Here is a 13,913-nt window from a genome sequence, read left to right on the forward strand (position 1 = left end):
CCTCGGCTCCCGGCTCGCCCAGCTCCGACTCCTCCGACTTCTCCTCTGCCTCGTCCGTGTCCTCGTGCGGGGCGGTCGAGTCCCGGCCGAGAGGCGGTTCCAACGCCGAGCGGCTGCCAGGTATCCAGTGGCCCGGACACGGCCAGGCCCAGCACCCAGCCGGGTGGGAGGTACCCCGACCAGGGTTAGGTAGCCTCTGCGCCTTCCTTAGTGGCGGTACACAATAATCACAGTGGCCATCACTTATTAGGCGACTGCTGGATGCCTGCCCGGTGCTGGGCGTTTGATATATATAACTCGATGCTCTTTGACCGTCTGGCCTTGTAGCTTGAAACGCCACTCAAGAGCTGAGTTCTGACTTGGGAGATGGGGGAGAACGAACCACATTATTAGATCTCTCTCTCATGTTTTTTTTTTTTTTTTAAACCAGCTTTATTAAACTATAATTCATTTACTGTGGAGAGGTTTTGGACCTGTTGTAGGTGAACTTTTTTTCTTGTGGCTTTTTAGTGAAAGGGTATGAATACTGTGTTTGAGGTTTTTTCTTAAGTATTTGTGGAACTTTTAAGTAAAAGGACTTTATTCTAAAGAAAGCCGATATTACCAAGATGTAAGGTGAAGCTAGACTGAAAACCAACTCTATGCCTTTAGTTTGTGCTGTTGGCGACTTTCGGGTCTGCCCAGAATTTATGTTCTCTTATTCTGTGTACTTTAGAATAGTTAAGTGTGTCTGGCAAAAAAAGGCAAGTTTCCTTTCCTCGATTATGAATTGGTTAGTTTCTTAATGAACCGAGTTGCATAATTGGGGGGAAAACAGGATGCCACTGTGGGTGGACTAAAGAATGGCTAGATAATCTCAAATGTTGGAAAATCTAAACAGTATGATTTAAAGAATGTTCCCTTTCAGGTGTTCTCTACCGCTAGCCACTGCTGTTTTGGTTGTCTTTTATTTTAAAAAATGATTTTCTATTTCCATTTAAAAAAGTGATTTATGCCACTTGGTTGAATAGGTGTTCCCTGTATGTTAAGTGTGCAGCAAATGCAAAAATGTGTGTGTGTGTGTGTGTGTGTGTGTGTGTGTGTGTGTGTAATTAGAACCTTTTCTCCCACATTTGGCCTTTATCTGGCTGAAACTGTTTTACTTGTTCTTTGGTTTACCACATAGCCATCGGGGATTTCAGAAACTGAATTTTTCTCCCTGTGACGTTTAATTAACTGCAGTCATCCAGAGAAATATGTTAGATTCTGGCAAGCTATCCCTAAACTTACACATAAAACCAAGTAGTTGTTTAATTTGCCTCACCATTCATTTGTTTCTCTCAGATATTTTTGAGACATATGTTTAGATTATGCATTATTTCTTGTCCCATCTTTTTTCCACTGTCAATGGAGTGGCTGAATTATTCATTTCCTGACTTTCTGCATGTTTACTTTATGTTCAGCTCATCCCAAGAGGCTGTGACATAGTAGTGGTCAGAAGTGGAATGCTGTACTCATAGGCTACATTTTAAAGTATATTTTAAAGTTTAAATATGAAATGAGATTACTATTTCCTTTTTACTTAGAAGGCCTCTGTGAGCAATCCCCAAAACAGTCAGTAAGGGGAAATCCTGTGTGCGTGTGTAGAAATGTATTTAAGCTCAGTGAATTTAGGCAGCTTTCTTGGTGTAACCGATGTGAGCAAAATAAGAAGAAACAAATTTAAGACATTAATTGTTAGGCTTTGGTACATTGAGGTCTTTGGAGGTGGTTTGTTTGGGCTTTCTTAGGTGAGTGGATTGATAGATTTTTAAATTTCTATGTGGACACAAAGCCTTCGGTTTGAAAGCTAAAAATTCATCATTTATTTCTTGCTCTCTCAAGGTTTTTCAAAAGTCAAGAATAGTTATAGATTTATGAGAGTCAGACTGGCAAAATCTGGGATCCTGTCTCATGGACAGATAGAGAGGCTTAATTTTGGTTTATCTGTTGGCTGCGGGGACCCCCGAAACTACATTTTTATGAGCTTTAATTCCTTAGAGTACTTGATGAGGAGAGGTATCAGGCAACATAGAATCTTAAGAAAGGCTGAGAACTGACATGTAGGCCGTTGACCAGAGCGAGTTGGAAAGGCTTTGCAATCTGGTGATTGGGAACTTTGTACCTTAGACTGCTATGCTTTTGAAGTTATTAAGATTTGTGTATGATTTAATTGGGATATGTTTTCTTTTCTTTTGAACAGTTGAGCCCCATATGGGGGTTGGAAGGCAGCAGAGAGGACCCTTTCAAGGTGTTCGTGTAAAGAACTCAGTGAAAGAACTACTGCTGCACATCCGAAGTCATAAACAGAAGGCTTCTGGCCAAGCCGTGGATAATATTAAGGTGGCACCTATTTTTTGGTTTGGGTTGGGTGGCAGGGAGATTAGTCTGTCAGGGTTATTATTCTCTGCTGATCTAGGTCCAGTAAGTCTTTTGTAGACCACAGAGTCCATAGGACAGAGCATATGTCTCTTGCTGTCTGCTATATTCCTGTCACTTAGTCCAGCGCTAGGCACTTGGTAGGTGCACAAGAGAAATTTAATGAGTGAATAAATGAAGGCAAACTAGGGGCGAGGAAATAAATGGGGTTCAATTGAAATGGAACATTTTGACTAGAAAGGGAAAACTCAAATGGCCTTATTCATTTCATCTTGACCTGGGTTGAACTGAAGTGAAAGTGAAAATGGGGGAAGTTGCAAGATAGAATGAAAATTATGATAGAAAATAAATATTGCTATAATAACTATATCAGAGATTTAATGTGAGCTGTAAAGTGAGAGAGAGAAGTCTGTTTATTGATGTATATTAAGTAGGAAACCAATTTAATATTACACTAAATTGGAAACTTTTTTCCCATATAGACACAAGGTGTGAACGGAGAACAATACACAGGTAAGAGTTACTTCTATTCATGATATTGTGGGGGCTTTAGAGTAAAATAATGTAGCGTGGTTACGGGTAAAATTTGTAAAATAAAATGATTAAAGATTCCACATTTCTTTCTTGGGTATAGAATTGACAAACACAGTTTCATATAGTGGGAAAAGGAAAGGACCTGATTCATTGTCTGATGGACCAGCTTGCAAAAGGCCAACTTTGTTACATAGCCAGTTTTTGGTAAGTATGTCACTATTTTTCTCTGAATACCCTTTGGAAATTATTCCTGGAATAATTTCGGAAGGGAATGTGCAACTTATTTATTTTTCTTTGCAGACACCACCTCAAACACCAACACCCGTGGAGAGCATGGAAGATGTTCATCACAATGAATCCAAACAGGACAGCAGTGCCAGTCTGCTTCAGAACATTATCAACATCAAGAATGAATGTAGCCCGGTTTCCCTGAATACTGTCCAAGTTAGCTGGATGAGCCCTGTGGTGGTACCTCAGAGCTCTCCCCGAGAGCAGTGTCAGGACTTCCATGGAGGGCAGGTCTTCTCTCCGCCTCAGAAATACCAACCGTTCCAAGTTGGTAGCTCCCCACACATGGTGGATCAGGCTCCCATGTACCAGTATTCTCCACAGAACCAGAATGTGCAGCAACTGCCGCAGCACTACACCCACAACTCAAGTCTGGAATACACTTCTTATCCCAGAAATTCCCAGTCTCCCAAATATAAACAGAACCTCTTTGATTGTCAAGGACCACAGTTCTGCCCAAATGAAAATTTTGCATCCCTTCTAAGTAGTCATGGGGAATGTGAGAATGTTGCTGTTCCCATTCAGACTTCCCCCAGTGTTCAGCAACAAAATGATGCCCACCTGCAAAACTTCAGCACCATGCCACACAGTGCATGTGAGGCCTTGGCGGGGCACAGTGCAGCCTCTGTCCCTTTAAGTACTTCCTTGCCATTCCAGAACATCATCGGAAATCCAGTGAACACCACACAGTTAGGGAAGTCATTTTTTCAGTGGCAAGTAGAGCAGGAAGAAAATAAATTGGCAAATATCTCCCAAGACCAGTTTCTTTCAAAGGATGCAGATGGTGACACGTGAGTACTCCTTTATCTCACGTACCTAATTTGGTAAACCATACTTGCTGTACCCAGTGGGCACAATATACTCCCAGAGTATACCAGGTTAGAACGTGGTAGTAGTTGGCTAATCAAGATGATTATTATAGGTAGAAACTGCTGTTCAATGATAGCTAATATTTTAAGAAAGTTTTTTTTTTTTTTCTGGCTGAACAAATGACCTGTTCTAAATTAATAAAATATATATGTTTTCTTTGAATAATTGGTTTTGAAAAACCAGCATAAACTATGTATAGAGAAAAAAACAGATCATGGTTAGTTGGTCATTATCAACTCTGAGCTAGTTGATTTGTAGTTTGAACACTTATCTGTTCTGACATCTTTGTGGCCTTGAGCAAGTTATTTAACTTCTCTATGCCTCAGTTTCTTGACCTGTAAAATGATAATACTTCCCTCTAGGGTTTTTATGAATATTAAAAATAATAAATTTAAAATGATCAGTATGGTGCTTGGCATTCTTATTTCTGACAGCCTAACTCATCCTGTTGCAACTCAGATGTATTGTTAGCCTAGCAGAATAGACAAATTATGCTCTGTAATGTTTCATTTGAGTGTACTAACATATCAAGAAAGGGGCTAAAAGAGGAATTTTTTTTTTTTAAAGATGAACTTAGTGAAATCAAAAGTAATTCACCTCTTTTCCTCTCCTTGTTTCCCAGGTTCCTTCATATTGCAGTTGCCCAAGGGAGAAGGGCACTTTCCTATGTCCTTGCAAGAAAGATGAATGCGCTTCATATGCTGGATATTAAAGAGCACAATGGACAGGTGAGGACCTTGACAGAGTGAAAAGGCAAAGATGTGGTCATAGTAAAGAGAATGATAGCCAGTCTCATATTTATATATAGGTAATTTCAGAACTCAAGACAGGAGAGTTTAGTTAATATTAACTATGAGATGTTGACTCTTTGCAACTACCAACCTTGAAGGTATTAATGTTAACTTTGTAGTTATGTGACCAAAGACTAACTGGGTGTAATAAAGCCGTACCCTGAGTTTATTTTAGTTTCCTTGTGTTACACTATCTTATTGCTTATTAATAGGATTAACTTTTTTCTCTGTGGGTTTTCCCCTCAGTCTTAGTTTAGGTTCATATTCCTTGTTAGGATAGTGTTGTATGTTTTTAAAACTTTTTTTTCTTCTGAATGTTCACAGAGTGCCTTTCAGGTGGCAGTGGCTGCCAATCAGCATCTCATTGTGCAGGATCTGGTGAACCTTGGGGCCCAGGTGAACACCACTGACTGCTGGGGAAGAACCCCTCTGCATGTCTGTGCTGAGAAGGGCCACTCCCAGGTGCTTCAGGTAAGAGGCAGCAAGGCAGGCTTCCATTATCATAGGGCCAAAGAGATAGGGCTTGGATGTTAGAAATTGGGGATGTGGGTTGTCTGTTGCAATAATCTGTTTTGAGTTGACATGTTCAGTTCTTGGAATACTAATAGATAAGTACTTGTGTAGCTTGTCTTTTGCTAACAGATATCTATTTTAAAATTTTGCAGGCAATTCAGAAGGGTGCGGTGATGAGCAATCAGTTTGTGGATCTTGAGGCAACTAACTATGATGGTAATCAACTGAAACTTTATTGAGTGAAAAACCATTTATAGAGAGGGGCCCATTAATAAGTTCTAAAAATTTATTAAGTTTCATGTCATGGAGAGAGGGAGTAATTAAAGCCAAAATATACTATAGATAAAATTATCACTAAGAGCCAATGGAGGGATTATTTAGATTGCCTTACTAGTTCTTGCTGAGCCCATTTGTAGGGCAAGTTAGAGGCCATCCTCAAGGTTTGTAGTTATAGAACAACTGAAAGACTTGATGGGGTGCTTAACTGCTACTTTTTACACTTTTTTAGGTCTGACTCCTCTACACTGTGCAGTTGTGGCCCATAATGCTGTGGTGCATGAACTCCAGAGAAATCGACAGTCCCATTCACCTGAAGTTCAAGAGCTTTTACTGAAGAATAAGAGTCTGGTTGACACCATTAAGTGTCTGATTGGAATGGGAGCAGCAGTGGAAGCTAAGGTAAATTCACAGAAGAGTTTGGAGATGAGATAGGGGAGAAAAGTGGTTACAGCAAAAGACCTGTTCCTAAGTAGAGATTAAAACTTTTTAAATTAATGGAGTGAGTAGCAATGTGTGGATAGTTAAGAAACTTATATTTTAAACGATCATCTCATCTGCAAGGAAAAAATGCTTGAAATCAATATCGTCATTTTCGCTTCCATTTTCATACACTGACTATCAAGGTAGTGCTTTTTGCTTCGTCGTGGGATCTAGATTTAATCTTTTTTTTTTTTTTTTTAAAACACCTACAGCACCTGATATTCCTAGGTAGTCTCCCATCCAAGTACTAACCAGGCCTGACCCTGCTTAGCTTCCTAGATTAGACTAGATTGGGCACATTCAGGGTGGCATAGCAGTAGACTAATCTTTTTACTTTTTAACTGAAAAATATTTTATTATCTTCAAATTTGAGGTTTATTTACTGAGTATCTCTTATGTACAAGCAAGCACTGAGTTAGGGCTTCTGGGCGGGGGCGGAGGGGGTAATGCCTAAATTATAAGCTTCTTGGGTCCTTGGAGAGCTTACTGCTTAATAGAAGAGATGAGAACTATACCTAATAATAAGTCTACAGGGTGGTTATTAGTCTGGAAAAATAGGTGAGTACGTTATAAATGGCTTATTGTATTATATTACAGTACATGATAAAATAATATTGCCTATGTTTCTATATTTTATGGCCACCCTGTATGCAAGGGGTAGACTGTGATAAGAGACATATAGGCAAGTTAATAGGGAATTCAAGAGGAAGGAGAGATTTCATCTAGTTCGGGGTTGAGGAAGGCTTTGTGGAGAAGGGAGCATTCAAAGTGAGTCTGCATAGGTAAGTCAGACATTTGAGAGACTGGGTGAAAAGCATATCAAGTTATGGTGTTTGGATGTTCATGTTTTTTTCCCCTCTTGCCTTTGACAAGGATCGAAAAAGTGGCCGCACAGCCCTGCATTTGGCAGCTGAGGAAGCAAATCTGGAACTCATTCGCCTCTTTTTGGAGCTGCCCAGTTGCCTATCCTTTGTGAATGCAAAGGTACTTTTAAGAAAGCTTCAGTCACTGCACAAGAGTTAAAATGGCCTTCTTTAAACTTTCGAGCTTTCATGAAAGTTCCCCTTCCTTATGGGTGTCATTTTGTCTCTTGGTTTTCAGGCTTACAATGGGAACACTGCCCTCCATGTTGCTGCCAGCCTGCAGTACCGGGTGACACAGTTGGATGCAGTCCGCCTCTTGATGAGGAAGGGAGCAGACCCAAGTACTCGGAACTTGGAGAATGAACAGCCAGTGCATTTGGTTCCTGATGGCCCTGTGGGAGAGCAGGTGAGGTTTCCAGAAGGGACAAGAAATGCTTTCAGGCACTTGGTCTGAAACATAAAGGGAGGTGAGGTTGTACAGGGCGGAGCCCAGCTGGTGCTCTTCAGACAGGTTCTGTCAGTGTTTGTGTCTGTCAGTATTAAATGAGTTGGTATCTGCAGAGTGTTCAGGATAGTCTCAGGCTAGTGAGTGCTCAGTAAATATCAGCTGTTAAAATTATTCCTGTCTGCTAACTGATACTAAATAAGAAATGAGAAGGTTATTTATGCAATTTAGAACCCAGAACTATTTTATACTTTAAACAAAATTATGCTTTACTCACCATAAGGTTATATGTTATCTTTAGGGATTGAATAGTTTGTTTTACATGACTGTACTTCTCTTGATAACAAGAATTGAATTTTTTAATAACTTAAGATATTTTTGATGGAAATCTTTCCCCGGGGAAAATGCGGGTGATTGTGGCTATGGGTAGGTCATTACATACCTTGATAATCACAAAGTAAAATATATGGAATGCAATTTAGTCATTTCTTTGATTCACAGCTCTCATTATGACCATAATGTTAAGGAACACGTATTTGTAGAGCTCTTTATAACTTAAAACGAAGCTTTTGATAATTCGTAAAGTTTTCATGTATATTATACCACTGAATAGTTACGAAGACTTTGCAGTATAACAGTTCAGTTGAGAAAATGGAGACTCACAGAGGTTCCAGGGACAGGAACCACCATTCAGTAGTAAATGGCAGAGTCCTAACTAAGCCTGGTATTTGTTTCTTCAGGTTTGCGATATGCAGTCATATAGTGATGTTCTCAGGGATTATTGAGTGTGGAGAGCCGTTTAACTCTGAATGTTCTCAGTTTACTCTGCTTTTGTATTTTTGTGTCTGTTTGTGTGGGTGGCGAGAGGATTTTTTCCTTTGTTTCTTTTGTCAGACTATGGTCATTGTGTCTTCTAGCTGCTATCAATTGCATCCCCTATTTTCTAATTTGTTGCATTTAACCTGCTCTGGGCTGAGAGACTGATTATAAAATTGTCAGACTGGGGTATAAAATCAATCATTAGGCTCTGAGTGAGCCTAGGGGCTTTGCTGTGATCCATAGTTATCTGCAGATGCGCTAATTCTTGGATATCAAGACATGTTTTGACTCAAAGGGTATTAAGGATTTATTTTTGCGTGTATAGATAGTTTCTGGGTTCTTGTTAGTCAAAGCTGACCTCAAGATAGGTGAGATATTATAATATATTACTGCCTTATATTAAGTGTCACAACCAGCAAGAGTAAAGATTAGGAAAGGAATATAGATCTTATTTAAGCTGTTGGAGATTTTCAACTTTAGATAATTTTAATGGAAATGCTCTTGCGCCCAAAGATTATTGTTGGAGATCTGTAATAAGCTTTGAAAGGAGTTACAATATTTTTTAAAGTCACCGTAAAATCTTGACATGTTGTATATTTCTTCATATATATACTTAGAACTTGACAGGAATGGTGTAGAATATATAAGGGGGGAATGAAACTCTGAAGGAAATGTGGTATTTTGACCATAAAAAAAGAAACCTCACAAATACTGTTCATTTCCATTCCAGATCCGACGTATCCTGAAGGGAAAGTCCATTCCTCAGAGAGCTCCCCCGTATTAGCTCCATCGACGTGGAGCCTGGTCGGCAATACTCACTGTCAGTTAGGCAGTCCTGATGTATCTGTACATAGACCATTTGCCTTGTATTGGCAAATGTAAGTTGTTTCTATGAAACAAACATATTTAGTTCACTATTATATAGTGGGTTATATTAAAAGAAAAGAAGAAAAGTATCTAATTTTTCTTGGCAGATTTTAATATTTCACACCCAGGTATCTGGGATCTAGATGTCTGAATATAATCTAAATGGTAAAATTGGCTTTAACAGTAGCTTTTGGGTAGGAAAAGACTTTGATTTGTGGCATAAGGCATTGCTTATGTAGCTGTTGCCATTCTAAAAGCAGGTAAATTGTAAACATTTTGAAAAGAAAAATGAAAGCATTTGGAAGGAAAAAAAATAAGTCTGGATGTAGTATTGAGGGTTTGTTTGACCTGATTCAGTACCTGATAGTTGCTGGTGTTGGAAGCCTCTACTCATTAGAGTAGATGGAAGGTGCCATGGTTAAAATTTGATTTTTCAAACTGTATATAATTGTTATTTTTGTCTTTTAAAATATTTGTACGTATTTGGTCATTAACATAGTCACATTTGAAGTGTGTAAATCAATAAAACAAGAACAGTCGTCATTATTTTTAAAAACTGTGCACATTCAGAGGAGCAGTGTTATCACTCAACTACAATCTTTGTAGATACAGCAGGCGGAGGGTGGTTCTCCCGGTGGCTGACAGAGCGCTGTTTGAATTGTAAATATGCTTTTCTCATGCTTTGAGATGAGACACATTAATTGTGAGGAATTGCATGTTCTTAAAGAGAACACCTCTTTATGGCTTGCCTTCTAAGATTCATCATTTACTTGCTCTGTTAGGAATTTTGTTTTATCTTTATAGGAACACCAAAAAGTCAATATGGAAACACGTCTTACTGATTTTCTTTTGTCAAATAATGATAATGCTCCATGATGTTTTATATTACCATTCAGAAAAAAATCTTTTATTTTTTAGTAATCTTAATTCTGTTAATAAATTTTGCTTACTTCTGGCATACCCCAAGGAATGTATTTGGACCTGATTACATACTAATTCATTGTAATAAATTTGATTCATTAAAAACCGTTTTTTAAAAAAATGAGAAGTCTCACAAGCAACTGACTGACTAATCATCTTTTTTGTAGCTTAAATCCTTTCAAAAAAGATAACCTTTGAATTGATCACACTGTTTGATCCAGTATGTCTTGTGGACAAAAGTTATAGTTATTTGGTATCTGTAAATATGGCTATATTATGAACTAGTCCATTCATACTCATGGAAAAATTTATGTATGGTTTTAAATAAACATTAATTCACTAGTACTATTCATCTTAAGGATGTGTATTTTCTTTTCCTAGTCCCTTGTTTATGTTTCCCTAAGTTGAAAAGCTGCTATTAATTACTAATCTAAATACTTTTAAATTATCTAATATATTTTAATTTAGATTTTTTGGAGATGTTTCCTGAAGGTATATAACATCAAAAAACTCTGCCAAGTTCGTAGAGTTTTATTAGGTTTGAAAATGTGGAAGTTTAATAGATACTGTTGACCATTTGGAAGTTTATATGCTAAAAAAGCTGTCTTTATGATTTTATTTTTCATACTTTATTTTATGGGCACAGCGAACATAGGAAAAACAGTTTGGAGGTTTCCAGGATAATCTTGAGAGATGTAAAACTGGAAGTAGCCGTAAATGGGACCCTTCCCTTTGCCAGCAATCCATTTTGACATGTGAGAACAAGTACATTAATGACTCTGTCAGCATCAGTCAGTTACTGCATATTTTAGTTCTTATAATCTCTTCTGAGAATCTGGTGAATCCTTTCCCTGGAAAAATGTACCCATGCATAGATACACAAATGCCACATACAATATCAGGCATCATAGCCACCAGGAGTCCATGACTCGTGAGTTAAGAATCTACCACAGTACCATTTCTGTAGATCAAATCTAATTTTTTCTCTTTTATATAAATGCAATTTTAAGAATAATTTGCACTGTAAATGCAACCTGATAACCAGAACAGTAGAAATGATATACCTTCATTGAACTCAGATGTATAATGAGCTTTTCCCCAAGTGAGCTTATATGTCCTCTCAACCTAAGTTCTCTCATAATTACCTGAATCAGTGCTTTTAGCAAGCATGTGATTTTTATGTGTGTGCAAAGCTATATGATAGATAATATGAGGCATTTAGACTTAAAAGGCATAGTTCTTATCCTTAAGATGTATATGTGGAAGTACGCACTTTATTAGTACCATAAAAAGGGGAGAAGGAATAGATTCAGAAGAATTTATATGGGGAGAACTAGGGAACTTCAAGGCAGAGCATTTGAGCTGTATCTTCAGAAGCGCTGGTTTGGACTTTCATAGAAGGGGAGTAGAGGGAGGTAAAAGAAATGGAAAATGACATGAACCAAGGCAATAGAATTTTGGGGAGAACTACAGGTTATTCAGTGTAGTTTGATTAGCACCTGGATGGCCAGTAAATTTCATCTTATGTTCTACCTCTGGTGATAGTCTCATGAAGAGCATACTGAGAAAGATCCTCAAGCAGTCTAGGGGCTTTGCAGGAAAGGATACTGTGACTGATTAGTGATACCTACCACAGGAGTGTTGGGGGTGGTACTTGATGGAATATGTTTTAAAGAATGAGCCCCACAGAAGCCAAGACTATGTGTTCATTGCTGCAACCTCAGTGCCTAGCACGATGTCTAGCACATAGTAAGAGCTCATAAATATTAATTGTATAACGAGTGAATGAATGTATACCAATCCTGGTTGGGATCACTGGTTCTGGGGGAAGTGGTGTTTCAAGCCAGAGTTATATTATTAAGTATTAATGACTATCATCATTTTGAACTTAATTCAGCCATATAATTTAACAGTGACGTCGATGATGTATTAATGAAAGCGGGCACAGTTGCCCTCTTAAAAATCAGGTAGGGGAGGGTGGGGAGGTAGATGGGGTAAAGGGGGTCAAATATGTGGTGACAAATCTAACTCCGGGAGGTGAACACTGTAAATATATATATGCTTTACTGTTAAAGTGTACAGCTGAAACTTATTGGATTATAATTAAAAAAATAAAAATCAGGCAGTCCTTTGCAAAGGACTAACTGTAGTTGGTATTTCACTAAGGAATTTCCTGACATGTCACAGACCAAATCTTCCAGCTTTATTTGTTAATCAAATCAGTAACATTTAATATCCTTTCTATATTTTTACTTAATTAGAAATAGAGAATTTCCACAAACTCCTCTAACATTTAATAAATGTCAACTTCTTAAACTCAGTACCCACTGACTTCCATTTTCTGATAACATCAGTTCCGTACTGAACATGACCTCAGGTAGAAAGCAACTCAGCCATTGGCTAAGTTCTCAATGGTCCCTCTGAGATCAGGCCTGGGTGCAAGGTTTTAGATTAGTTATAACTAGATGACTGGGTTTTGCTTTTTCTGCTAGTGCCCCAGATTTGTTCTTGAGTGGAGGGAAGGAATGGTTGTCTTCATCATCAGAGGCCCTGCACCTAGCACAGTGTCTGATGTGGAGTAGACAATCAGTAAATACTTCTTAAATTGAATTTAATTTTATGGCTCCCTTTTAAATTTATATTTTTCAGCATATTTTATACTTCAGTGTATAAATGTTTTACCATATGGAATTTATAATTCCAAAAATACTTTTATCCTTCAGCTATACACCAAGTCTCTTTTCACTATGTTTTCTCAGTCCCCTCACTTCACCTTTGGAGCCTGTGTACACCCAGAAACACTGCACGGATAGCACATTTTGAGGAATGTAAGAGTGGAGATTGTTCTCAAAGTGTGTCTAGCTTTCTTATGGGTATTTTTGTCCTCCAGCCTCATGTTCCCTGCTCCCTCCACCACACTATTCCCCTTGCCTGTCAGCCCAAGTGGGTTTTGGAATGAGAGCAGCCAGACAGTCCAGCTGCTGAATGCCCTAGGTTCATGGTTTTAAAGGACATCAGCATTTTTTATGAAGCTTATTAAATGTACAAATGACTTGGCTCCACCCCAGACTTCCTGGATCAAAAGTTTTAGGGTTTTCAGGGCTCTTAGCAGGTATTTCGTGAAGATGATTCTAGTACATAGTTTTAGTCTCAGTTAATTAGGAAATGCAGACTTTGGAGGGTAGCTGTGGCTGGGCAGTAGCCACATGGTGTTAACAGAATGGGTTGCTGGAATGCCCCAGAATGGGGATGAGGTAGTGAACTGATCAATGCCTACTGTGAGCCAGGCAAATTGGATTCTGTGTTACAGAACCTAGCTTTGAAGGAGAGATCAGGAGATTATTTGTTTTGTTTTGTTTTGTTTTGCTTTCAGAAAAATGGTACTCAGGTGTATTAGTTTCCTAGGACTATGTAACAAATTACCACAAAGTGGGAGGCTTAAAACGAGAGGAATTTATTCTCTTGCAGTTCCGGAAGCCAGAATTCTGAAATCAAGGTTTGGCAGGAATGGGCGCCCTCCAAAGGCTCTGTCTTTGCCTATTTCAGTTTCTGGCAGCTCCATGTATTCCTTGGCTTGTGGTAGCATAATCCAATCTCCGCCTCATCTTCGCATGGCCTTATTTTTTTCTCTCTGCGCCTCTCCTCTGTGTGTCTCATAAGGACATTTGTCATCGGATTTAAGGCCCACGCAGATAATCTAGGATGACCTTATCTAGAGATTCTTAATTACATATGTAAAGACCCTTTTCCCAAACAAGGTAATGTTCGCAAGTTTGTTCGCAGATTTTTAGGATTAAAACGTAGACATTATTATTTTGGAGCTTACCATTAAGCCCACTACACCAG

At 38.6% G+C, this 13,913-nt stretch overlaps 1 protein-coding gene and 1 pseudogene across 2 annotated transcripts in view; one reads left to right on the top strand and one right to left on the bottom strand.

Annotated features, from left to right (window-relative positions):
- Nucleotides 1-10,415, top strand: part of NFKBIZ (NFKB inhibitor zeta) — a 27,388-nt gene extending 16,973 nt beyond the window's left edge. Inside the window, exons 1-12 of one of the 2 annotated variants that reach the window (XM_015590482.2) lie at nt 1-120; nt 2,222-2,361; nt 2,880-2,910; nt 3,032-3,135; nt 3,232-4,010; nt 4,712-4,817; nt 5,205-5,351; nt 5,546-5,609; nt 5,902-6,071; nt 7,026-7,136; nt 7,254-7,421; nt 9,010-10,415. The exon at nt 1-120 is cut by the window's left edge and continues 296 nt beyond it. In XM_015590482.2, coding sequence (XP_015445968.2) covers nt 1-120; nt 2,222-2,361; nt 2,880-2,910; nt 3,032-3,135; nt 3,232-4,010; nt 4,712-4,817; nt 5,205-5,351; nt 5,546-5,609; nt 5,902-6,071; nt 7,026-7,136; nt 7,254-7,421; nt 9,010-9,063 — 1,994 coding nt within the window. In that variant the 3' untranslated portion in view covers nt 9,064-10,415. The remainder of the gene's footprint in view (nt 121-2,221; nt 2,362-2,879; nt 2,911-3,031; nt 3,136-3,231; nt 4,011-4,711; nt 4,818-5,204; nt 5,352-5,545; nt 5,610-5,901; nt 6,072-7,025; nt 7,137-7,253; nt 7,422-9,009) is intronic. The other variant, XM_006913068.3, reaches the window with a different exon arrangement.
- LOC112480985 lies at nt 6,356-6,474 on the bottom strand (annotated as a pseudogene).
- Nucleotides 10,416-13,913: the final 3,498 nt, after the last annotated feature.

The sequence above is a fragment of the Pteropus alecto genome, unplaced genomic scaffold (assembly GCF_000325575.1).
Source record: "Pteropus alecto unplaced genomic scaffold, ASM32557v1 scaffold20, whole genome shotgun sequence".
Taxonomy (NCBI): Eukaryota; Metazoa; Chordata; class Mammalia; order Chiroptera; family Pteropodidae; genus Pteropus; species Pteropus alecto.